Source organism: Corapipo altera, unplaced genomic scaffold, assembly GCF_003945725.1.
Source record: "Corapipo altera isolate COAL_440 unplaced genomic scaffold, ASM394572v1 49, whole genome shotgun sequence".
NCBI classification, from domain to species: Eukaryota; Metazoa; Chordata; class Aves; order Passeriformes; family Pipridae; genus Corapipo; species Corapipo altera.
This window is the reverse complement of record NW_020884879.1, coordinates 17,849,621-17,877,334: the sequence shown is the minus strand read 5'-3', so window position 1 is coordinate 17,877,334 and position 27,714 is coordinate 17,849,621. Positions and strand designations below refer to the sequence as shown.

The following is a 27,714-nucleotide window of genomic DNA, read 5'->3' as shown; positions in this document are numbered from 1 at the left end:
ACAAAGTATCCATAATGCTGCTTGACTTTTTGAATCTCCTGAGACCTGCAGAAACAGTTTCCAGATACCTGTCTCTCTGATACCAATGCTCAGGTTAGGAAACTATAGTATTTCCTGGGGAAAGAACCTCAAGTATTTCATCATAAATTCAGATTAAGTTTCCTAGATTGAGACTATGCTATCTAAATAACAATAATTCAATATTTCCAGTTCCAAATTCCCATGCAGCCACTGGAGATCATGTCTACAAATTTTTGGCACAGATGAAAGGTAGAAAGCTCCTTAACACAGCCAAAGATTACACAAATATAACAGACAAATTCCACATGCTAAAATTTATTTTTCTATTGATTTTGACATGCAGTTTTCATGTTATTAATCAGATTACCCATTAAAAACAAATATGTCCTTGGTTATATAAGACCATCATTATATCACTCAATTTAATTGTAGAATATCTGTTCTTGCTTCTCTTCTTCAGAAGTCTCCAATGTATTGCATTCCATTCTGTCTTATTATTATCATACAATCACACAGAATCACAGAATATGCCGAGTTGGAAGAGATCCACAAGGATCACTGAGTTCAAGTCCCAGCCCTAGACAGGACCATCCCCAAGAGTCACACCAGGTGCCTCAGAGTATCATCCAAATGCTTCTTGAACTCTGTCAGGCCTGGTGTTGTGACCACTTCCCTGTTGCAGCACCCAACCACCCTCTGGTTGAAGGACCTTTTTCTAATATCCAACCTAAACCTCCTCTGACGCAACTTCAGGTCATTCCCTCAGATCCAGCCGCTGGTCACCACAGAGAAGGGATCAGTGCCTGCCCCCTCCTCTTCCCCTCACAAGGAAGTAGCAGACTGCAATGAGGTCTCCCCTCAGTCTCCTCTTCTCCAGGCTGAACAGACCAAGTGACCTCAGCCGCCCCTCATACATCTTCTGCTTGAGACCCTTCCCCATCTTTGTTGCCCTCCTTTGGACACTCTCCAATAGCTCAGTATGTTTCTTATATTGCAGTGACCAAAACTGCACTCAATATTCAAGGTGAGGTCACAAAAGTACAGAGCAGAGCAGGACAATCATCTCCCTCAACTAGCTGGCAATCATCAGCAACTAAGAAACTTACAGGGTACATTTTGACTTCCAAAATGCAATATTTATTTTGACAGAATTACTCAAACAGTATAATAACGACAGAATAAATCTTTTAATCCACCTTTGGATACAAAGCCCACTAATTTTAGAAAACAGTAAGAATTTTCTATTCACCCTTCTGGGCCAGTACTTTGATATCATAAACTCCAGCATTCTTTAATCTTCATAAGGAAATATTCTAATTTTAAATCACAAAATTTTATATGACAGTTTGCATAAATCTTTTCCTCCTCCCTTTTGTTGTCACACTATCATAAATAGTTCTTCTCCCTTCTGCACCCATTGTAAAAAAACATGAAGGTTAACATACTTCCTCCACATACATATTTTGTTCTTATAGATTGTAGTACCATTGTTTCATCATTCTATCATGAAATCACAAGATCATAAAATTTTAAAACAAAAGCCACTACAGTTTGGTTTTGTCGCATATATTGTATGACATTAAGTCAGTTCAAAATCTTATAATATGTAGATTTAGCTCTGAACAAGTCATAAAGTTAACATATTTCCCAAATAATTGCTGTTAAGAATGGTTTTACCAACTAGACTCTGAAATGCAAATTTAGAGTAAATTAGACTTATGATAGATGTGGTGGGTCTGGCTGAGCTGGAATTTATTTCCCCATAGTAGCCCTCACAGTGCCGTGCTCTGCATTGGTAGCTAGAGGAGTGCTGATAACACACCCATGTCTTGGCTACTGCTGAGCAAAGCACTGTAACATTCCTTCTTCAGTCGAGGGCGAGATCCTGGGAGGAGACGCAAGTAGGCCAGCTGACCCACACTGACCAAGGGGATATTCCATACCATAGGAAATCAACCCAGATATAAAACCTGAGGAAAGGAGCAGGACTGGAGGCACTCACTGTCTCTGATGGCTGCCTGCTGACAACCATTACGGGTGCTGGAGCCCTGCTTCTCAGAGAAGTGGCCAACCATCGCTGCTTATGGGAAGTAGAGATTAACTGCTGGCTTCTGCTTCATGTGTGTATATGCTGCTTTTGCTTTCTTTTTTGCATAGACTGTCTTATTGCAACCCGCGATTTGTGTTGTTTTCTTGTCCCACCTTACTCTCTACCCTGTCCGGTTAAGAAGGGGAGGGATAGAGTGGTTGGGTGGGCACCTGGCGTTAGCCAAAGTCAACCCACCACAGTCCTTTTTGGCACCCAGTCGTGGGGCACGAGAAAGGCAGTTATACATATATATATATACACATTGCATTGCATTGCATCGCTTATAGCTTTACTTTGCTAGTTTCAGGAACATACTAATATAAACAATGGCTCTGCACCCCGCTTTTGTACTAATGGCCTTTCTGTGCTGGGGGAGTTGTCTTCTGGGGAACTATCTGAGACTGATGGAGGAATACAACCTTCCCCCCCTTCCTGACTTTGATATAAATGGCTTTATAATGAAGTCACCCATGCTCCTTCCTAATCCTTATGTGAGCTATTTAGTAATGTTACTGCTACTAACCAATATTGTCAGAACATTATGGAGTTTGTGGAATGTGGTGTTATCTTGGTGTAGGAGAAAACAAACTTTAGGTGATAATATATTGGGATATGCCCTAAGGGGCCCAGTTCCTGGGTGGCAGGGAGTGTGGAAGGATTCCTAGGGTGTTTGACACCTCCCATTACCTGGGACTTCAGACCTGATGAGTATTCAACCCTAGCAAACTGACACATCACCTCATGGAAGGGTGCCTTGCCTACCCCAATCAAAACCAACAGCTTCTTGCCCTGTACTGGGGCCTGGCCTGTGCTTATCAAGCCACAGTTCAATACTCTCAGAAGACTGTAGTGGAGGCAGGGACCCAAACCGTAATGGAGGACACTCTGGTTGAGACAAGGACTTGGACCGTAACACCTACAGGCTTTTTGGTGGCCTGTACGGGGAAGTCATGAGGATTTTGAGATAAGGATAGTAATTAGGAGAGGTAATGAGCAAAACATGTATTGAATACTGTTAGAGAATGAAATGATCGTGGGGAATTTTTGCTGTAATTGTGGTAAAGGCACAAGGGATGGATTTTGTGTAAATTGTTCACTTAAGTTTGCTGTTTGGTGATGTTATTTTGATTTTTGGCAGGGAGTTTTCGTTATATTCTGTTTTGGTAGGTTGTTATTTCTTTTGTTTATGTACGGGAAGGTTGTGTGATGAATGTGAAATTTAAAATTCTTAAATATGTGATTCACAGAGGTGAGGAGTGGAATGTAGTGGGTTTCTGTTGCTGGGTTTTGGTAGCAGGGGGGCTACAGGGGTGGTTTCTGTTAGAAGCTGCTAGAAGCTTCCTCTGTCCTGTGGAGCCAATGCCAGCTGGTTCCAGGATTGGGCCAAGCCAATAGAAGCAACAGTAAGGCCTCTGTGATAACATATTTAAGAAAAGAAGATTGTTGCGCAGAAGAAATTCCAGCCAGGGAAGAGTGGAGTGAGAACATGGGAATAACAATGGAGACACCAAGGTCAGTGCAGAAGGAGGAGTAGGAGGTGCTCCAGGTGCCGGAGCTGAGGCCCCCGCAGCCCGTGGTGCAGACCATGGTGGAGCAGCTGTGCCCCTGCAGCCCATGGAGGACCATCGGGGTGCAGAGACCCACCTGCAGCCCATGGAGGAGTCCATGTTGGAGCAGGTGGATGCATGAAGGAGGCTGTGACCCTGTGGGAGACCCAGGGTGGAGCAGGGTCCTGCCAGGGACCTGCGGCTCATGGAGATGGAAGCCCACGATGGAGCAGGCTTTTCCAGGGTAGGACTTGTGGCCCCTGTGGAGTACCCATGTCAGTACAGCTCATTCATGAAGGACTGCACTCCATGGAGGAGTGACCCACTGGACAGCAGTTTGGGAAGAGCTGCTGCCCAAGGGATGGACTCACGCTGGAGAGGTCCATCAAGGACTGTCTCCCATGGGAGGGACCCCACGGAAGCAGGGGAAGGACTCCTCTCCCTGAGCAGAAACAACAACTGACTGCAACCCCCATTCCCCGTCCCCCTGCACTGCTGGGGGGAGGAGAGAGAACAAGGAAGGAAGGAGGGGGGGAAGATGTTTTTAAGACTGTTTTATTTCTCACTCTTTGGCTCTTATCCTGTTAAGTAATAAATATAGGTATTATCCCCATTTTGAGTCTTGCTTTGCCCGTGAAGGTAATCAATCACTGACCTCTCCAAGCTCCTATCTCTAGTCATGAATCCTTAGCTGCTTTTTTTTCTCTCTCCTCTGTCTAGTTGCAGAGGGAGGGTGAGAGAGTGGCTTTAGTGGGTACCTGGTATCTGGCTGGGGTCAACCCACTACAGTAGATCAAAATTTGGGCACCTGCTCAATTTTAGAACTTCCCACTTCAAAGGCTAGCTACAATTTCTTATAGCTCTGATGAGCTTCAAAGGTCACTACATATTCTCTTGTAAAGCATCTCCTCACATTTTCGACTCTTAAAACAGAAGCCATGGTTAGAGGCTCTACTGTTCCATTTTTTCACCACATAAGTTTAAAAATATTTTATGCAGCTATTTTAACTGAAATTTTTTTTTTTTTTAAGATTAGAGCTAGCCAATCAATTTTATCTGCTTGAATCAATTCTTCAAGCTACTGAAGTAGTTATCTTTAACAAAATTTTCTTTTAAAGAGTGATGATAGCAATGCATGACAGAGTCATCCAGAACTCTGCAAGAATAGCTTTTTGATGAAAAACTTAAATTCACCGTTAATCCTCCTGACAGATGAACACCCACGCTCCAAGTGCTGTTGAAATTGGATATGGTCTTTAAAGAAAGTTCCATCTTCTTTAACTGTTTCTCTGCCTTCATCCACAGGATAAAATACTGTCTTTACTCCCTTTACCCTGCTTGCCTAGCCAGAGATAAGCAGACTTCCCAGTTTCTAGGCCATAATCTTAGCTGCAGCAAAGAAATATTCACGCCTGAGCAGACAGTCTTAGACTCTTCACAGAAAGCATAGTGCAGGAGACAATATCAGCAATGAGGAGTTTGAGGTGTTTGGATATTTCTGTCCATTGCACAGTCATTCCCAACTCCAGAAAAGGTTGGTGTATGAGCCAAACAACCAACTCCACTTTCTTCATGAATGGGGTTATACATGCAAGATTATTTCAGGTAGGAATTGGTATGCTTAATTCAGGGAAAGATGTCATAGCTTAAGGTTCATCATGATGCAATCACCCTAATTCTTCTTAGGTTATAGAGTTTAAATTTGTCCTACAATTTATGGTGAGGTGAGTCTCATCATAACGCACTTTCCTTGAAACAGCCTCATTTATGATTACCAAGATATAGCTTAATTTCTTTCTCGTTTTAATCATTTCAGAATTGTTTTGAGATGTGATGGAGTAAATATCAAAAGTATTACATATTCAGACATAAAAAATCTGTCAAGTGTAAATTGCACATAGGAAACATCTCTTTAAGTGCAGTATTCATTTTCTCAAAGCCACCACTTCCTGAAGTGTCTGTCACAGAAGTTAGAACTAAAATAAAACCTCTGCAAAGTACATCAAATTTATGAAACATTCTGCAACAATGTCCCAGTTCAAAAGAACTTTCTAGATAGAGATTCAAGTCACTTTTGTGATTACCAGAGCCTTTAAAGAAAAAGTGGGAATAAAATACCGCTAACCACCTACGGCCACAGAAAACAAAAAAGGTAGAAGGGTTTAGATGTCACAGTTACTTGGGTCTCCAGGCCCTACCAAGACAGAAGACACAACAAAAATTGACGTAGAAATGAAAAACTTTCTCAGTCTCCAGGATCACTCTAATGATTTTTAATATCCTTGATATTCAAGGATCACTTCCTTCAGGCTCAAGACCGATGCATCCCAATGAGCAAGAAATCAGGCAAAGGGGAAAGAGCCCTGCATTCATGAACAAAGAACTCCTGTCGATACTCAAGCATAGCCAGGAAATACACAGGAGATGGAAGCAGGGTCAGGCCACTTGGAATGAATTTAGAGATGTTGTCAGAGTAAGCAGAAATGAGACACGGAAGGCCAAGGTCTGTCTGCAATTAAATCTGGCCAAGGATGTGAAGGACAAGATGGGCTTCTTCAAATACATCAGTAGCAAAAGAAACACAAAGGATAATGTAGGCCTATTACTAAATGGAGGGGGACCCTGGTAACAGAGTATGCAAAGAAGGCAGAGTTACTGAATGCTGCCTTTGCATTGGACTTCACTGACAAGACCAGCCCTCAGGAATTTCTGATCCAGGAATGTTGGAAGGAAGACTTTCCCTTGGTTAAGCAGGATTGAGTTAGAGAACACCTAAGCAAACTTGACATCCAGAACTCAATGTGCCCTGACGGGATGCATCCACAAGTGCTGAGAGACCTGGTACATACCATAGTGAGGCTGCTCACAATCATCTTTGAGAGGTCATGGAGACCAGGAGAGGTGCCTGAGGACTGGAAGAAAGCAAATGTCACCTCAAGTCTTCAGAAAGTGCAAGGAGGACCCAAGGAACTACAGAATGGTCAGCCTCACCTCAGTAGCTGGAAAGGTAATGGAGTGCTCCATTCTCAAAGCCATCTCTATCCACATGGATGACAAGGTGGTGATTAGGAGTAGTCAGTATGGATTCACTAAAGGTAAATCCCACTTGACCAACTTGATTGCCTTCTGTGATGAAATAACTACCTGGATGGCTGAGGGCACAGCCCTGGATATTGTCTACCTTGATTTCAGCAAGGCTTTTAACACTGTCTCTTACAATATCCTCGTACGCAAACCCAAGAAGTGTGGGTTGGATAAGTGGACAGTGAGGTGAATTGAGAACTCGTTGAACAGCAGATCCCAGACAGTTGTAATCAGTGGCACGGGGTCTAGTTGGAGTTCTGTCATTAGTGGTGTCCTCCAAAGGATTAATAATGGGCCCAGTATTGTTTAACTTATTTATCAGTGGGGATGATCCTGCTTGAGCAGGGAGATTGAACCAAATGACACTCTGTGGTCCCTTCCAACTTAACCAGTTTTCTGATTCTGTAACTGATATCCTAATCCCTGAAGCAATTACTTGAAAAACTTTATCTTAAATTTATATCTGACTAGTCCAGTGATGCAAAAATTGTTATTAACACAGGTGTTAATAACATTATGAACATGGATGAAATTTCTGAAAACAAATTAAAAACTTGTACAAGAAATGTGTCAGCCTGAAATCTCATATCACAGTTAATGTAGAGAAGAATAGCTTAAAGGTATTTTTCAAGGTCACTTCTACAATTACATGTAGTTGGAACTTAAATAATTTGAAAGATTTTCTACTTCTTTGTTAACGTGCCCTAATTATTGCTTCAGGGATGGGATCAAGAACAGGAAGAAGCTGCTTTATATTAGTGATGCCACCTTGAATTTTGTCCTTCTCTTTCAGTAATTAAAACAGGAGATCCAAATTTCCCCCCCTAAATTTATTATTCTAATTGAAGTTATACGAAGAAAAACTGCGTATCTTAATTCTAAGGATTAAGAGACTGTTAATTTTAAGGTTTTTCATACCAATCCTGTCAGATGAGCATTAAATGTAATGCGTTTACATTTTCATTCTGTGCTTGCTCACATAGCAGGCTAAAAGAAAAAACATGTAAAATAATCTGCACAAGTATTTAAAACATATCTCTTTACTGGAATAAAAGTGTTATTCTTGTCTTTTTAATAGCATTCCCTTGTTTCACTTACATGATGGCTTTTGGCTTCAAACAATGAAAGCATCTCCATATACAAAAAAAGATTAAACACCTATGTTTTCATGTGTCATTTCATAAAATTCAAAAGGTTTTTGTTCTCCCAGTGTTTCCTTCCTCCTTAAAGCAGGGAAGAAAAGAGATAAATGGAGGAAAGTAAATATATAAGGAAAGATCTACAAAAAAACATGTAAAAATCTTCATTCAGAGTAAGTTACACAATGAAGAACTTTAAACAAATATAAAAATTAATTAGTGAACTTTAAAATGTCAAAATGCTTGGCCCTTTAAAAGAAGCTAGAATAAAAACGGAAGAATATGAAGAGTCACAGCAACACAGTTATTTTACATCCTACCAAAAGTAAGCATTTCTCATACTTTAGTTACAATAGTGATATTCAAACCTGGCTACTATATACTGAGCTGACCTAATTCCAAAGCTTTAAGCTTAATTCAGAAGGTTCTTCCACAGTACTCAGCAGTAGTTGGTACTTCACAGATTTACACCACAGGCACTTCTAAAACAACTCTTTGAAACAAATAGCAAAGTTTAAAAGAATTCTCTGCATAACTATAGGCAAGATCCTTCTGTTTGATAAAGGATGAATTAAATCTTCAAACACCGTTACTTAAAAATACAGAAAGTTGCTTGTTTTCATAAAAAGGGTTACTATGATCTTTTGAAATGTAGGTGTGTACATGACCAGGTTTCAATGTCTTTGCACTGTCAGATTTCTTTGGTAAATACAGGGTAGTAATGGGAGCACAAGAAGATGGAAGTGCAACTAGGCAGCTGATTCCCAGGTCTGACAAGCATTTTCACTGGCAATTGTTTGACACTACATGCAAGGTAATTCAACCTGTTTATCAAGAAAAAGTGCTCCTCACATTGCTGGAAAACTACATGAGGTCTACCTTTTATATAAGGAATCATCATCAGGGTTGGCTTTCTACACTGAAATAGGCACTGAAAATATCACAAACTGTTCAGCAACATAAACCTACTTGAAGCTATTCCTAAAAGGAGTTGCTAGTATGTCTTAAATTGAAAAATGTTCTTCCACTTTTCAAATCTCACTTTTACTTTCAAGAGAAGACCACTCACTGATGTCAATTATAAAGACCAAAAGATGTTACCTAGCAATGGGAAGACACACTGCTATTGCAGAAACAGGAAGGAACTACAGAGGGTTTTTTTCCTCTTGTTCCTCAGTGATCATGTCAAATTGGTTGTAGCTACCAAGTTATGTACCTCTCTTTCCCTCCCTCTCATGTAGAGCAAGCTCGCAACAGCACCTAACTTAAGAAATTCATGTTGTACTTCTCTGCTTTGAAGAAAAAAGAGGGCAAGACATTTGCAAATCAATACAAGAAAAGTCTAAGAAAATGGTATATGCTGTATCATTTTGTGCTCCTCAATCGATCCGGGTCATAGTTTCTTTCATGGTACTATTGAATACTGAGTTATCACGACAAATACAGCTTTCTGGCTCATAAACTACATTTTCCGAGTAAAACTTTCAAGATGGCCTTTGCTTCAGTTGCTTTCTAGCCATCTGCAAACATAAATAATTGTTCACCAAAGCTACAGGAAAGAACAAGTGATCAACCATCGAAATATAAAATTTCAGTCTGTGAAAACTTGATCCCATTATCTTACCTCTTTAAAGATCCAAAGAGACTTATCTTTCTCTGTAGAAAGTTACTGACGTAACTGCTTCCCTTTTATACTTGTCTACTCCTGCGTGACAAATATGGTCTACATTAACTTTTAATGTATCATTGTTGTGATGGTATAATTCATTCACACACAAAACCACTCAGTTCAAGGCTCACTACTGCTCTAGGCTTGATTTCATCATCCACTCTGAAGAGCCTACCACTGACAAGATTGCCTGGTCCATATCTCAGATGCTTCTGCTATCCAAAACATTATACCTACACAATAAAACTCCTATTTATTTCAAACTTATATTTGACCAACTATGTAGAGCAGGAACTAAACTTACCAACCCCTGTAAGTATCTATTTTACAGTAAGAGAAGAAAACTTTCAGTTCTGCATACTTTAGCCTTACAGTCTCACAAGGGTTGTATACTTTTTCAGTGTCTTCCTATTTCAGCTTTGGAAAACAACTTTTGTATCATCTGAGTATCATGATTATTAATGCCGTTTCTGCTGCATTTCTTAGAGTTCACACAGATCTACTATCTAAAATATTTTTTTTCATGACACAAGCATTCAGAAAATGAACCTGATCATTTAGGCTGGCTTGCAATATCACCATGACTGAATTCAAAGTGGATTAGTTTTGCAGGTTTTCTTTTTTAAAATTTGGATCAGCAATGTGCTTTTGAAATTAAAATCCTGATCACTCCAAATTAATGTGTACAACAGAGCACTCCTGGAGTACAAACTGGATTCTTTCCAAATATAGTATCAGTAGTTGTGCTCCAGGAGTGCACTTTGCAGCTGTTCATGGGTATTCAATCTACACAGAAAGAACTAGCTCAAAATAAGCCCCCCTGAAATGCAGACACCAAGAATGTCAGGTTCTCAGCATCAATTCTTTTACTCTACAAATGTGTTCCGATTGCACCACAACACTTGCCAACACAACCATTACTTTCATCAGAATCCTGTTAAAACCTAGTGCACAATCAAAGACACTCACGCAGATATGCCACTATCAGCGTTTCACAAATGTTCTAATACACCACACCGGCTGAAGCTAAAACTCAGGTGGCAGGTTAAAGTGAACCACAGAAGCAGTTACTGCCTCCAGCTGCCAACTGTACCTCTACCCCAGGAGGTTACGTTTTGCAGCAGTGATATGATGTTACATACAATATGGATCTTATGACTGCTTCTAGTTTACAACAGATGACATTAAAATAAGCCACAACTACTGCTAGTTTAACTTCACAGACTGGACTAAAAACTGGGGTATTTAAACTGTAAACACGGGGTTCAAGTAGCAGGTAGACTGAAATCAATGTTCTGCTTCCTTATGGAGGAACTGATGTTTTGTTAAGGTTACCAAAGCTTAAACTAAAATTCATCAAGAGCCAAATGAATTACATGGGGTGGGATTAACCTCCCCTGAATTTAAACAGTCTTAAATTAGATACCAACATCTGAGATAATCATCCAAATTATCTTTGCAGTTACACAGACCAATAAGCATCTATGGAGGGAGATAATTTTAGCTACCCACCTTTAACCAAGATAAACTGTGTGTTGACAATTCTCATTTTTCTCTACTAATTATAAGGAGACCGGCTCAAATGCAGACATTTACAGCACAGACATCAAAAGCTTGTTGAGACGAATCCCACCAATCGTGTTGTGCAAGTGTTAAATCAAAAGAGCGTATTCTCACCCAAGCTGCACCAGCATACAAGTCCACCAATTACACCAAATGGTGTTGCAACATAACTGCAAAGTCCAGGAGCTCAAAAACCATTTTCCATTAAAATTATTATTAATAAAAAATACTCAGTGATAACATTTTAATTGGAGAGTGATGCCTTAAGCCCCTAATGGTTTTTTTATTTTTCTAATATTGGTAAGCCTTGTAAGTTTTATAGGTAGACTCTAAAAGCAGCATCCCTTGCATCCCTTTCCCTGTAGCACCCTTGTTTGCACATTCCTTAACCCTCTTACCCCATTCTATGCTCCCTATATCACTCCTACCCTGAATACAGCAGAAATGTTTAGTCTTTTGTCAAGGCAAGGCCTAGATTGTTGGCAGAACAGCGTATCAGGACCTAAACCACAGAACACAGTCAAAAATTAGGTAACTATGTACCCTTTGTGCTCTGATGATGGTGAAGGTGATGAAGTAGGTGGTCCCGAAATGCATCCCAGACCCATTTCTCAGGGGTGGACCCGGGGCGGTCCAGAGTAAAGGCCACAGGGTGGACACATTTGGGATTGGGTGGATGATATTATAAAATGTAACCTCTCGGGCACAGGGGCGCACGTCTTGTAACATCTACTGCCTTGGCATAATAAACCCTTTCTTATCTCACCCCTAATTAACTGCTCTGGAGATTTTTTCAGCACCATAAATTCCACAGCAACAAGAGAGATGTTCATATATGTTGGAAGGTAGAAATAATCATATGGAATTGGACTATATTGAAATTAAAGAAGTGCTAAAATTTAAGCTCAGTAAAGATGGAAAAGTAAGTACAGTGGGCACCACTGAAAGTAAACATTTACCATGGCATAGGATAAATACCTCATTGCTGTATACATTCTAAATATAGGGAAAGAGTGGGAAAGTAAATACCACAGTACAGTATGGGTATTTATTTACTTTTTAAAAGAATCCACTGTATTCTTTAAGACTAATGACACTGAGAAGGAAAAAAAGGAAAGATGAAACATAGACTCAGAAATGCCATGAGCAAATATGCCAGAAATACAGTTAGAACTAGAAATCACCTGCATGGCATCAGCACAGAATGACAGAGGTACAGTTGAAAATGACTTCAGGAGACTGATCCTGACTGTAGTTTATCTAGACTCTTCCACTAAGCCAAATATACGTGTATTATCCACATTTTTATAAATTAAAATTAGTAACAGTATTTTCAGAATAATATTTACTGTAATTTTCTTCTGGAGTTTTATCAGTGTAAGAGTAAAGAGGATTTCCTTGGTATGCAACGTAAATCTCCTGCCCTACAATGCTAGCTGATCTTTTATTGCCAAGAAAAAGGAAATCACTCTCTTTCCTCTAACAACCTTTATTTATTTCCAAGATTAATGAAATTCAGCTGCTTCATTCCTTCAATCATTTCATAAAGACATATTCTGTCTTTATAATCAATCTCATTAATCTCTTTCATTCTCTCTAGAATGGCTACACCATTCTTAAAAAATTACCAGAAACAGACATTGCATTTCAGGCAAGGTCTCACCAGTTTCACACACAGAAGTCTCCTTTCAAAGATTGCTCCCTCATATTATTTTTAAATTCAGTGCAACTCCTGCATCTTTTTATTGTAGTTTTATCTCTACATTTTATCCCTTCTATGTTACCTGTTTGATTTCTTCCTTATTCCATATCTTGCAGTTAAACTTCACCATGTTGATTCCAGGTCATGACTTCTATTTTTCAGGTTCTAATTTTGATCATGTTCCCTGAAACAACACCATGCTGTGCCCATATCATATATATTATGTATGCAGATATATTGCAGTTTTCATGTGTATTCTTTGCTCAGACAAGTCAAACCCCAAGTGCTCAACCAAAAATGAATGGGCTCCAACAGCATCAGCACCTTCAATCTTCTGCCTATTTAATAGGGAGCTTCTGGTCAATTTCTGTCACAAAAATGTCAGGGGAAGAGAGTGTCAAGAACTTTCCAGAGTCAAAACATGACATTTAATTACTAATTATTACTAATTCCTTCTGATACACTATTCTGGTTAATTAGTGGGTCATTAAAAAAGTAAAATAGATTGGTTTAACATGATCTCTTCTTAATAAACAGACATTGGCAGTTTTCATCTGCTGGTCTCTCAGTCATGCTTAGGTGAGGTATTTTCATCAGTACAAAGCTGCTGAAGGAAGTTCATGGAAACTAGTGATAATGAACACATCTGAAAAGTAAGTAACTTGCACTCAACTGAGTCCTTTAAGGACAAAAAGAGAATAGCTAAAATTGCCCAACTTTTCTCTGCCAATAAAGTTAGACATCCATTTTCTGCTGCAGAACTTCTACCTATGTAGAAAAGAAATGGTAAGGAACCTACATGCTACCATGTGGCAGACTGGAGTTTATAAAGCTTTAAACTGGGCAGAGATCCCTGAATAGACCTTGAGGTTTCAGCTACTCTTTTGGAAAAGAGTAAAAAGCAGGAAAACTGTGGCTTTTGCCTGGAAACAGGAAAGCAGTATAAGGCCAAAAATATTGTTCCCAAACACTGAAAAAATTGCACCAATATTTAGAAATATGTCCCTATTACAGCTTCATGTGTTTGAGCTTTTTGTGTTCAAAAAGTAAAACCAGGAATAGGAACCAGTAGACATGACTAATCACATTTAATTCTGTGTGTACTCTAAGCATGTTAAAAAAACCTCACTGGAATATTCAGCTTTCCAAGGTGTTCTGAAACAGTGCATTTACTTTGCTACTTCTTAAAAGCAATGCATTAAGACTTTCTATTAGAACATGACTAAAAATCATCTATTCACTTCTATATTCTAATAGGAATGGAAGAGAATCAACAGCACAAAAGCTGCTCTTGATTTCTCTAGTTTATCCATTGTCAAATTATGAATTACACACATTCATTACAACTAGTATTCATAAATATTTATAGCTAATCACAAACTGACCAGAGAACAAGTCCTTACCTCAAATCCTGGTAGTGATTACTAGGATAAACTCGCTGTAACCGATTGCTTTCATACAGCAGTTTAGAGATGCTACAGAATTTCCTGGGCTTTGAACAGGAATTAGCTGCGGTATCTCAAATATGTGTCACAGTAAATGCTTTTAAAAGATGACCACTGTGATTTGACATTAGTGAATTGAACTTGCTGCCAGAGAGCATCCATTGATCATATGTGACTTGGCACTACTGTCAGAAATATGTTCAAATAAAATCTAAAAAAAGAGAGTTGAAAATGTATTAAAGGAACGCCTGATCATTTGAAAATCCAACAGGGAATTCAGGACAAATATATTGTAATATCTATCAGGCAGCCAAATTTTGGATTTAACAACCTCATTTTGAGAAACTTTTCTTGTTTCATAATAAAGTGAAATTTGTCCTTCTCTATAAGGACGGAGAATAGTCTTCTTAATGAATCACACTTTTTTCTATCATAGTCATTCTACTTATGCCAAAACTAAGGTTGATGATTATATTTACAGATAACAGCATAAATTCATATATAGTATTTCAATAAAGTGAGAAGTTAAGGAAAATTCCAAGGCAGATATCATGAAGATGACAGACTACATGGAGTTTCTTTTATAAATCTCATTGATGATATCTGTGTTCAGTTTACATTTTGTATTTAAGCTTTGATTCTGCTGTTACCGATTAATATTCCACGAGCTTTTTTGATATGGAGGTTGAAGAAATTCTCTGACAGCAAAAATAAAAGATGAACAGTGTCTGTCTTGTGTTGCTAATTATTTTATTTTGGGAAGGCTTCCTTAAACTTTGAGACAGTGAGCCTTTCTGCTACTTTCCACTTTCAGTTTCTTTACTTGGAGTTGCCTAGTTGTTGTTGGCATTACATCAATAAAAGTCATACCATGGACTTATCCACTTCTTTTCTTGGCCACTTCACACTGCACAATCCTTTGCAAAAACTGCCAGAGAGAATAAGAGGATAAGTCAACGTCACTCTGTTCTTTGATGCAGTGTCAGTAGCCTTTGAGCAGAGGCAAAGGAGCTGAAGCACTTCCACCAATCTTTGAAGTGGAGCAGAAAAGTGGAAAACTAGAGGGAAAGCAGGCAGGTTCACACTGAATAGAGCTGCTCTGTTCTTGGCACCCAACGTGCTCTTCAGCCACTTAAGGAATTCCACAAACCAAAGTCCTCTGCTCAAGAAGGAACAGGAATTGTTTTTAACCAAGCATCCCTGAAGAGTTTTGGCAAGATGGATAAGGTACACTAAATGGAGACATCAAACATTTTGTCAGAAAGGTCTAGGAAATTTAACAGGGTACTTCAGAACATAAAAATTCACCAAAACTTTTACATCCACTAAAAGGTCTTCCATTACATTTCCTAACGCTGTTTCAATTTTCCTAAGAACAATGGATATGACAAAAAAATCTCAGCTGGGAGCTTATAGAGACATATATAGAGAAACTGCTACTTCCAGACTTAAAACAAATCATAGAATCTAAAAGCATCGCAAAATAGCAAAAAAAATTATTTTACTCCCTACTGAGTCACTACAACGCAATAAGTAACATTTTACTATCATCCATTCAAGAGCTCTATCCATTAGTGGGTTCAAATGATCCAAAGTTTAATGGTTTCTATCTCAATACAGCAGGAATTTGCCTGCAGAAATATTATGAAAAATCTAAATGAGAAATATTTACGGTCTCAAATTACTTACTTTTCTTCTTCTGAAGTGTTCCTGAACTTAATGAAATGGAGTGGCAAATCTTTAAGCCTTCCAAAATATAAGGTCCCATAGAAGTCACAAGGCAGTCATGGTTTTGAAAGGAATTATATTCAACACATCACTATCAAGGTTTTGAAACTAACAGCTTCAGAGATATTATACCAACAAAAAGAATAAATATATACTTTTCCACTCTGTGAACCAAATAAATATTCTAATCTGATTTTTTTTAAAAGCACTCATAGAAGACTATATTTTCTTCACAAGGCTTCCAAAATAAAACTTTACAGAAGCAAGACATGGGTTTTGCAATGTATTTATCTGAAGATCTTCCCAGAACACTAGAAATAATTAAATAAGCAGAGGATAGTATCCCTAGATGATACTGATGTTCTCCAATTACAGTAATTACAAAATGCAGTTTGTGGCTCTGTGCCAAGAAATAGCAGGTTGAAATGTTCTGCTATCTGTCAAGCTGGGAACCCAAACACTTTTAAGTACAGCAAATTCCACAGGCATGAAATGAGGATCTTGCATGAGCTATTTTACTTACTCCTGTGTTTGGAAAAACACGCATGAAATCAAGGAATGAATAGGAAAAAAATGGTTTAAAATAGAAAGCATTCTAAACTCATTAATCAAAATTACTTTTTAAGTTTTATCCTTGGTGGATCCTTTTATTTTGCAAAGTATAACTGTTTGGAATACAAAGGAATTAACAACTTTCACTATCCAAATAATGACCATTTTTAAAGTCTTGATTGCAATGATCATGAAAAAGAGATCTACGTTTTCATTAATAGGTTCACTTTTATTAAGGTGCAATGTTACCAATTAAATTATTGGGGGAGGGGGAAGAGGTTTTCCAATTTCAATCCATGATAAACAAAGAATGCTTACAAAACCAAAAAAAAAGATCAAGAGTTTAGGAAATTGTAGGTTATGGTGCCTAAAACATTTTTTTCAAATATTACTAAGACTTTACAATCTACTAAGAATTTATTAATATGCAGTAAATCCCTTTCTACCTGAACTGAATAACAGGGAATAAGGGAACCCTTCCACATCAATCCACAACAAACCATTGACAAGTATATGACAAAGCACAATGGTTCCCATTTTTGCCTTAAAGGACAGGTCTTTGCCAAGGGAGGCTGGGCAGGCACAGGCAGCTCCAACACAGGAGAGGAACAAGGAGGGACACCTGAGCAGCCACAGAACATCAGAGCCAAAGCAGCTCCCTGATCTAGTCAGACTGAACACTGCCAGCAGCAGTCAGCTGCAGTTTTCAGTACTAGCTCAAGTATCTCTTCCATACAGATGTGCTCCAAGTGCATACATGGCGTGAAGGCCATGCCAGTGTCAATGGCCCAGGGTGGGAAATGTTGAAAGCATAATGATTCACACAACATTCTGCTATGTACTGTTTCGGTGCTTTAGAAAGGCAGCAGGGAAACGTCATCCCTCCTTGTTCTCTTTCCAGTGCTGTTAAATCAATATGCATAGCAAAAAGAAAATGTTCCTTACTCCTTTCTTTACTAGGAAACAATCCAGACAAACAAATATACAGCACATGTCTGCCATGCATTTTCATAACAAACTGTTCATCATAACCTCAAGAAATATTTTTTTTCTATTTAAGTCATAATGTTCACAACCCAAAAACTCTCTCAGCATTCAAGGAAGAGGTCTAGGAAAAAATGATCTAACATGCAGTCATAAGGCCACTGCAGAGGAGTTAACAGAACTTGTTGCACTACTGTTCCCTACAAATGAGCTTACGCAGGATCTCTCACCAGAATTCTTCTATACAGAGAAAGAAACAGAAGATGAGGTAGAGGACACATAAGAGACTTAAACATTAGCTGAAAATGAAAATATTGACAGCATCAAATTGCCAGGAGCAGACAATATCCTTGAAGAATCTGGAAAAACTTGATCATGAAACTTCTTAATTACTGTGTGGTACACTCTCTCTCTTAAAATGGCCTCATTATCACAGTAACAAAAAACAGTACATGGGTGTTAGTATTTTAGAAAGCTTCTAGCAGATCCTGAGAAACTGCAGACCAAAAAACTGACTTCTGTTGGGACAATTTCATAGGATAAGTTAAAAAACAATATTGAAATACATAGATAATACGAATTCTTCCCAAATATATTAGACTTTGAAAGTGTCAAAAAAATGTCGAAAAGGGTTAAAATGCAGTTAAATTTTCAAGAGTTCCTAAGTTATTTAAAAATTAATAAACAAATCAAATTAAGCTATCATGGGATAAAGAAAAAAGTGGTAAATGACAGTAAAAAGATTTAAGAATACAAAATAACTTTTCAAATTCCCTTCAAGATGTGTCCATTGTCCTCTGCTGTATACCTTGATCACAATAGCCCCAGAAAAGGGAATGCAAGATAGTACTCACTACTTAAGATAGTTAAAAACAAGATAGGAAAAATACAAGATAAAGATGGGAAATTCATTAATACTAATTGGAAGCAAAATGATAGATAGCATTCAATGTGAACACATACGAAATAATAAGGACACAGCTGAAGGTTACAGCCAACTATATATACACTGTAGTGTAGTAAATGACCTCATAGCACATTAGAAAGGTCTTAAAGTCATTGTGAATAGCTCTATGAAAAATGTTGGCTTTAATTCAGCCAGTCAAAAAGTAAGAGAATGTTAGAAATTATTAGGAAGTGAAGAAAATAAATACAACTACATCAATTTGCAGTATACCATAACTGTCAACAGTTTGGTTTGTTTCCTTTGAAATAAAAGGAAAACAGGAGAACCATAGCAGATAGAGAAGGAAAACAAAATGGAACTGCTTTTCAGATAGAACAGTTTTCGAGCAAGGAAAGCACGATTCTTCAAAAGAAAGCTATGTGATCACTGAGAAAATTATTTCTCACAATAAAGTAAAATAAGGCATAAAAGAACAGGTTTCAAGAAAAAAAAAACAAGAAAAAGTACTTTTTCACACAGTACATAATTAAATTTATAGAGCTCTGCAACTTGATGCTATGGATTCAAAGAATACAAATGAACTAAATGAACTCAAAAGCACTCAGATTCACAAAAATTCCATCTGAGACTATTCCATTTGACACAAAAGTATGTCACCAGAGTCAGGAATTCCCTAAGCTGCTGTTTGCTGGAAGCTGGGGGGTTTCACTGCAGAAGTTTCTCTGTTGACATGCTCTATTCTTATTCTTTTACCCTAGGAATTCACTACTGCTCATCACCAGAGCCACAGTACTTGGGAAAATGAATTTTTCATCCAGTAAGTTCAGCCAGACAACCATAAGAATGTTTTAGACCTATCTACTGTGAATCGTACTGAAGCTAATAACTTTAGGTCTTCAACTGTGATAGCCCAGTACCCTTTTCTTCTTCAAGGCATATGGGAAGAGCGTAAATCTGTAATTCAACCTTTTAATTTTTTTTTTAATAGAGAGACCTCATCTTAAAGATAAGGCTGGACTTTGCAAGTTAAGTCATATAGCTGATTGTCCAACCCTAAGTGTGATTCTCCATCCCTCCCATTTCTTAGCTATACATTCCTAGCAACTTTTATAGCACTGAACTCATCTGATTCAGCCATGTATGGAACCAGCTTCATGACTCAGAATGGAAAAAAAAAGTAAATTTTAAAATATAAAATCTTGATTCTTTAAGTACTTGGATCACTCTCATAATCAACTCTGGTACATTCTATTGGCAGGAGCAGGACAGAAGCATTTCAGTCAGAGCCACCTGTTAGGTTACCTTAGATGTTATAGACTAACAGTGCAATGAGAGCATATAGCCCCCACATTCCTTCTCCCAGCTCCACTCAGAGAGTGGAGATCCTAAACTTCTCAACTATACGACAGACTAATAGAGACACAGGTGTACAAGTGAGGCACCTGGACCTTGACCATCTCCATTCAGATTCGGTGAGACATAAAACTTCATTTCCCCAAGCAGAACTAGCTGTATTTATAAGGAGAAGTTTTACTAGTACAGTGGGACAGGACTGTGCCCATAGCAGGAGATTTTTTTGCCAGCATGTCTATACTAATAAAGCACACCAAAAGTAGACAAAAGTGTTTCATTTGTACTTATCTAGTTTGCTAAACATCAGGCAAACATTTAGGGGGATTATTTCCCTGCTCTGGAGGACTTAAATTCACCTTTGGTAAGACATTGAAAGGAAAATCACAAACTGTATAATAAAAATATATGTGCAAACAATCAGAAATCCTGTCATTTACTCCTTTTGTTCAAGAAGGAGGTGGCTCCCACTGTCCTCTCTCAGTTCCCAAGACTGACTCTCTCCTGCTTCCTCCAGATACAATCTCCCTCCCCACTCATTCACAGGTTAAGTCTTTTTAAATAGCCTCTTAGCAAATTTCTGTCCTCTTAACCTCCCTCCACAAACTTCTGATCCCAAATTTTCTCCACACAGACAGTCCCAGTTCTTCCCCTAACCACGTTTATTCATCAAGTGCTCCTTTCCTCCATAACTCTGATTTCTCAACCTTCTTGACCAGACTCTTAGCCTCTCTCCATGCCCTTCCTATGAGTTCCTCTGACCTGACCCTTCACACAGATCCTCCGCATTCACATATCCCAAACCCTTGCCTAACCCAACCCCTTATGCCCTTGGATATTATGCCAAAATTGAATCCCACCCTCTTGAAAGCTGCTGTCCTGTTCTAAATAATATCCTCAACATCAAAATTGGGTAATCACTTTTTCATGCTACTTGTACTCTGGCTCAGGGGTCATCGGAGAGCGCAGAAAAAACAACAACAAAACCACAAAAACTTGTTCCAGATGTAGACCTAACAGAGTCTAAGCCAAAGTGTGTGCAGTGCAGGAGGAATCTTTGAAGTATAGAGCTGTCAAAAGTCTTACTTCAGTGATGACTAAATCCAAATTCTTCTTTTCAAGATATGTAAGACAGGCAAACGTGGAATGGCATTAGGAATGGAAAAAGGTACATAACTGAAAATCATAGCTATGCTTTCACATAATCTTGAGAAAAAGGTTTTGCAGTCTTTTAACATGGGAAAACAATAGTCTCCCCTATTCTTATTTTACAAAAAGGCTTAACAGCTTTTTATTGAGTTTTCCAGAAATCAATCAACTTGAGTTACTGGGAACAAAATGTAAACCTCTATTATAACAAGGTCTGAAAAAGTCACAACAGGAAACAAAGTTTAAGGATATGTGCAGACTGGGAAAGATATCTACATCTTGAAGTGTGTTAATACAAACCTCTGTCACAGAAAGTGTCATGAAACCTGTGTAATATTTGATATAAACAACCCAACCCTATAGCAATGCTATTTTTCTGGTGCTTGAATAGATAAACAAATAATACACCACACGGAAATAGGAAAAAGATGCCGATGCGAGTAAAATTGCCCATTCTTGTCAAAACTGTGGACTCCTTAAAAGCTCTCATGACCTGATTTGATCTACTTAGCAAGGAGAGCTAAAGTTAGCCTTGAACTATGGAATAAAATCAAAGTTCAGAAACACGAGAGACTTAATGCTAATAATAATAATCCAAAGAGGCTTCCTAAAGAAAAAAATACAAACAGAAATTATGTATTACATTATTAATCTCTTAAACACAGAAACATGTAGGACTCCAGTAACACATGCCAATTTAAATAGAAGACTTTCTTGTTATAAGACTCTCATTTAGCTCAGAAATTCCATCTGACCTAGAAGCATGGGAAAGAATATATGTTATTTTGAAACTTCATAGTTCAGTACTCTTCTTAGATGGTAACTTAGGCCACAATCACAATCAAGTATTTTGAGTACCACAGTTTTGGAAATTGGCCCCTAACACTGAGGAACTGCTACTTAAACTTAAGTGAGCTATGAGAGATTAAATGCATGAATATCAATAGAACGTGATACTTGATCCACAAACATGCATTTTTATCTCACATTTAATCTCTGTACAAAAAGAAAAGTGATACATGCTTTAAATGAGAAAACAAGCAAACTAAGACTGAAATTATGCTGTTTCATAAAGTGATAGTAACTATACTAAGAACAATTCTTTCTGCATGTCGCTATCAGTTTTTCCTTACCATATATTCCATATTGGAAGCTGGTGGATACACCTGACCCCGTAACTTATTATGAAGATCCAAGATACTTTGCATATCACTGTCTGTGATAGCCCTTTTCCCTCTCTGCTTGGCGATCCACCACTCACCATCTTCATCCATGTACTTTTCCAAAAGTTCCTCTAAGAGCGTGGCATTGGGAAGAATCATTGCAGAAATTGCTTGAGCTATGAATAGCAAGATAGTTACTCTGAGCCATTCCTGTACTACATACTTCATGATGAATAATCTCAAAAATGCTCAGGAGTTAGCTCCAAGACAAAGTCTTTCTTCCACGTCTGTTGGCTGTAAATACATAAGAGAGAGTAATGTAATTTGTAGACTGAAGGACTGGCCTGTATGAACTTACAAAGAAAAAAACCCTGTAGTTCGTACAGAGTTTGTCACTGTTATTTTAGGGGGAGAAAGCAGGATGCTACTTTTTTTTACTCTAATAAGTACACACTCTTGATTCAGAAAGATAGGTTATCTTCAACCTTATGAACCTCATTCTGTTCAAGCGGTTTTATATATTACACTGGCGTGCCCATTTCAGTGCCTGAATGCAAAAAGCATGCTTTTCTTATTTACTTTGAAGGAGCCAGACATCAATGAATATTAGACTGCAGATAAGGTCTCTCAAAATTGGAATTTAAGAACGAAAGAAGTTTAAGGCTTGCATTCATCACCAAAGTGTAAACTTGAAATCCACAATAAAGTTGATATAAAATAGCCCCTCTTGGTGCATTTCGAATATGACTTTGATTAAAGCTTTTGTTCTATGATTTCAAAAAAATACGTGATGAAACTAAAGGTATTCAACTCGGACAAGAAAATGGGGGAAGATGGGGTTATTCTGTTCCCTAAACAAAGGAAAGCACTGGAAACAATCAGAAAAAGTAGCACCACCTCCAAGAATACAGTATCCCAACACCGCCTACTAGGTAACTGAATGCTTTAGGTAGGAAAGCCGCGGTCATTCCTACACCCTGGGCGAGCACGCGCGAATCCCGCCACACAGGACCCAGCCGCTGGGAGAGGAACAAAAAGAGGCGGACGGGCAGGACCGGGCTCTCCCCAGCGCGCCGCCACCGCCCGCACCCGGCGGCACCGGCCCCGCTCTCCTGGGACCGGAGCGCCCCATGGCCCCGGGGTCTGCCTGCCGCAGCCCCCCGCCCTCCCGCCGCCGTGGGGAGGATGCTGCGGGGAGGATGCTGCCCCCCGCCAGTGCCCTTACCCCTCCGGCGGCGGCTGCCTGCTCTCCCCGCAGCCAGCTTCGCTCCGCCGCCCGCCTCCTCGCCACGCCCGCGTTGAGCCGGGGCCGGGGGGCGCGGGCACGGCCTCGCCCCGCTCGCTGAGGCGGGAGCGGCGCGGCGGTCAAGGACGTGTCCAGCAGCGGAGCCGCGGCGAGGGGCTGCCGCTGCGCTCAGCCGCCGCCTCCCCCGCTGGCCTCTGGGTCGTCGCCACCGCCGCTCCGAAGAGCACCGCGCCTCTCCTCGCAGCTCCCGCCCCGCCGGGCATTTATCGCGGGCGGCGGTGACGTGGGGCGGACACCCCTCCCCGGCACCCGCGGGGCGGGACGCGCCGCGCTCCGGGCAGCGCGCCCGCCCCGGCCCCCGCACCCGCTCCCGGGCATCCGCGCAGCCCGTCCTCGCCCCCGGGGCGGCGGAGCCAGCACCAGCTCCCGGGGAGATCGATGCCTCGAGTCCCGCGGGCTGCAAGGGCTGGCTGGGACCGCAGCCTCAGCCAGAAGCTGGCCTCGGTCCTGCAAAAGCTATTGCCCAGAAAAGGTTGAGGGGGGCCCCGTCCGCGGCCGCCTCCATCCTTGGCAGCTGGCAAGAGGATGCTAAGCTGGCCTGCTCCTGCTGAGACACAGCAAAGAGAAAAAGCTGTGAGCTCCGCAAAAGTCCAGAACATGTGGATATGGTTGGAGGTATCAGGACAGGAATTTTATTGTGGATTCAGACCAGCCACATGAGACTTCTCTTTACAAAGGAGAATTCAAAACCTTGTAACCACTCATTTCTTTGCCAGGCAAGAATAGGCATCAGATATATACTTTTCATTGTATCAAAGTCTTCTAGCCTGAAATTTTTATGCAAGCTAATCAGGACAACATTTCATTTACTTAGTATAATTTGTTACATTGAGCTAACTTCAGAATTGACCAGCTTCCAGTCTTCACAGGACTGCTGTAGCAGCTTGCAAAGGTTCTCTGTATTTTCATTTTCAAAAACTGAGACGCTGAGGTTAAAATGCATCAGAATCCAGCTGGCTTCAGGCCGGCTCTATAAATGCTTCCAAATTTCATGGGCCCAAGAGAAACAATGCCATGCAAAGTAACACACTGCTTCTTCTTATACTCTCTCAGTTTTGGTTATAACTTCCCTAAATACTTTGGAACTAAGTGCGGGATGCTATAGGTACTTATACTCTGTGATATGCAAAAAGTGTTATGCTCTGTAATCGTTGATCTTTATGACTTTTTTCCCTGTGTTGCTGGGAAGTGGGCTTCTGCACCCAAGTACTGGGCACTAAACTTTTTTTTATAGCAAAACTGTGTGAGGTAAAATGCCACTGTGCAGCTGGATACACAAACTAGATGCAAGTTTTTTCCATGTTTATGTGCTAAGATGACTTAACACCTATCATTTCGGGTACAGAAGAATGAGCCATACTAACATCCTGTCCATGCAAAAGAGTTTGAAGAAACAGGAAGGAAACAAAACATTAGGACTTCCTGGAGTCTACACATCAGATCTGGATTTTTGTAATGCTCATTACTTTTGTCTAGCTACATCTTGCTTCTATCTTCTCTAGACCTCTGGAGGCCAAGACCTAGACTCTGTAGCATTGAGGTGAATCATCATCAATCATCATGGCTAGGCTTCGTGAACGAAGATTTGGGGAGGGCTCTACCCCCATTTGCTACAAGCGCACTGGTGGCAAGCATTGAGGTACAGCTTACCATTATCACCTAGTAAAGAGTATGTGTCATACCAAGCCATTTATTCTGTGTACAGATAAAATATCACTTTCCGTCTTTTTGAGTATTCGTCATACCTTTTGAAAGCACTTGATCATATTTGGTCTTTGTCAAATTGAAGACCTTAATATATGATAATGCAAGTTTTAGATTCAATAAAATAAATGATAATGCAAAAAGAGATAGACCTCATTGAAATTGATTTTTTGTTATCAATTAATTTGTCAGCAAACTTTTTACACTCTGTGACTGTGCCCTTTGCATTTGGTTTATGGCTGTATGATTTGTGACCACATAAAAGTGTTATGACTTTGACAAATGGCGTTTTGACATGTCCACTCTCAAATCAGGCCACCACCTACCTATCTGTACTAACAATGTAGCAAATTGCTTCAGACTCCCACAAAAATGGCCAAGCAGGAGACTTTTCAGGAGCAAGTCTCTAAGGTGGGAGATCAGTTTTCAAATTTAATCTCTTCCTAATCTGGAGCAGGTTCCTGAGCTCTCCTTTGCTGAAATCTAATATGCCCACCATGTTGCTGAGTGATCTGAATTGATTTTACTTTTGTTGACTGTTGTTTAATCTGTTTGGGTTTTTTTGAATTAAATATATGTAAAGCTAGAGAAGGTAAATATATCCATCTGAACGTTGGTGACTAAAATGGATGAGCTCTGCTCAAAGCCTTGCATTAAGCTTTTGCCCAAACTGTCCCTGCAGTTTTTTAATTTTCTGGTCAGATTTTAAAAAACTGACACAAAAGGCTTCTGGAAAGAACAACAAATGAAGTAAAGAAACGATGGGTGTTGGTATTTCTGCTATTCTGGGTGTGAGTAGAGTAATGTGCAAGATTATTCCAGTGTTACAAGATCTTTCAATAGATGGATTCCTTCAGCTGAAAATGTCTTGGTCACGTCCATTGTTGAGGATCTTGTGAACTGCGTTATTCTTGTGGAGCACTGCTATATTGGCAATTTAGACACAGAACTCAAAACCAAAAAATGTGCAGCATAAAATGCGCAACATAGCTTTCCTGTGGCTAGATTTACCAGAGTAAAAAGATGCATTAAGACCCTATACCATCTATCAGAAGTTGTACAAGTCCCTGGACACATTGCATGTACCAGGTAGCATTTCCATACATTTTCTTTTATCAACACGTATCACTATACATTCTCTAGTGCAGTTTGTGCAACACGATGTTAATTCAAATCTTGGTCATCTTTAGACATTGTAGCATCGTTTTCTATCCATTGCGTTTGGTATTATACAGACAGAATTCACAAAGATCATATTTTTCTATCAGTCCCTCAGAAAAAATACTTAAAAGAACAGCACTTAATAGATACATGTAGCACTCCACAGCTCTTGGCCTTCAAGAAAAGGAACCATACCTAATATCATGTATTATCCGTTGCTATGACAAAGAGCAAGATTGGCAGAATTGTTTTTCTGCACCATCCTCACCATCTATTTCACAAAAGTGAGTAAAAAAATAATCACAAAGGTCTGTAAAAGTAAATAATCAAATAGAAAATGTATATATACATGAAATCTATTAAATAAACATTCATTAAAATTTTACTTTTATGTTACTAGTTTAAAACATTTCATTTTAAATTTTAATACAATGACTGCATCAGAACAGAACTATTATTTATATTATTGTATTACTTTGAAAAAGGCTTTCTTGTGTATTTAGAGTGATTGGAAGTAATTATTTCTATTGAGGAGAGCTTCTACTCTACTTCTAATTGAGATTAAGAACTTTTATTTTTTTAGTTTAATTTTGTCCAAGAGCAACGGTGTACAAAAGTTATCATCAATTAACGTTCTGCAACTGGTATGAAGTCCAAGAAAGATTTTAACCAATGGAGAAATGTCAGAGCTGCAGGTCAATGGGGAGCTGGGGTGAAGGGAAGACAGATTATCATTAAAAAGAAAAATGTCATTATTTAAATTACTTTGAAGATACATTTTAAAAGAAAGATACAGGAAATTGTTCTAATTTCTGAACTGTAGTTTATTATTAAACTGCTTAATTTGCTCTGCTTGCCTCTTAAGTGTATAAAGATCAAAACATATTTTGTTTACCCAACAAAAAGCTCCTGAAATGAAGAACGATTGGACTCTCAGAAATAGTCTCTGACATTAAATATTAGCACACAGGATCATTTCAGTATGGCTGTTCCTAAAATATTACAAGAGACAAATACATACTGTGTTTTCTTTACACAGTACCACAAGAGATAATCAGCATCTGAAGGGGTAGGTTTCTATTTCCATCCCTCTCTAAAAGGATTTGAGCCTGATTGCCCATGATTAATTTCCCCAACCTGTACATTACAGTGAGTCAGAACAACATTCTCTCTGTCACTTCTATTTCACAAAATAATCAAGTATGCTTTGAGCCAGGAAGATGTGTAGTAACACTTTTGTAACTCAGTGATGAGGGCACTTCTGGTAAAATGAAATCACATTGAAAAACGATATTTACATTTAATGTATTTGAAATAAAGTACTAATTGGGGCAGGTGTATAGTACCATATTTATTCTTGTTGATTTAGTCTCCTGTTTATTCTCGCTCTCAAGCTCACAACATCTGCTTTTTTTTGGTTTGGAGGGATAGGGGACTTATGAACATACTAG

General features: G+C 39.2%; 1 protein-coding gene and 1 long non-coding RNA gene across 6 annotated transcripts in view; one reads left to right on the top strand and one right to left on the bottom strand.

Moving 5' to 3' along the window:
* The window catches only part of CRISPLD1 (cysteine rich secretory protein LCCL domain containing 1), a 41,761-nt gene extending 18,283 nt beyond the window's left edge, over positions 1–23,478 (bottom strand). Inside the window, exons 1-2 of one of the 5 annotated variants that reach the window (XM_027638898.1) lie at positions 23,318–23,478; positions 22,063–22,386 (exon numbers count right to left, since the gene is read on the bottom strand). In XM_027638898.1, coding sequence (XP_027494699.1) covers positions 22,063–22,320 — 258 coding nt within the window. In that variant the 5' untranslated portion in view covers positions 22,321–22,386; positions 23,318–23,478. Of the gene's footprint in view, positions 1–2,023; positions 2,096–2,872; positions 3,033–11,912; positions 11,918–22,062; positions 22,387–23,317 lie in introns of those variants that run through there. The other 4 variants (XM_027638900.1, XM_027638901.1, XM_027638902.1 and 1 more) reach the window with 4 other exon arrangements.
* On the top strand, positions 11,463–25,021 carry LOC113945057. The gene is made up of 3 exons (XR_003526930.1): positions 11,463–11,473; positions 15,097–15,098; positions 24,939–25,021. It is a non-coding gene; the product is annotated as an uncharacterized LOC113945057 (long non-coding RNA).
* The last annotated feature ends 2,693 nt before the right edge of the window (positions 25,022–27,714 follow it).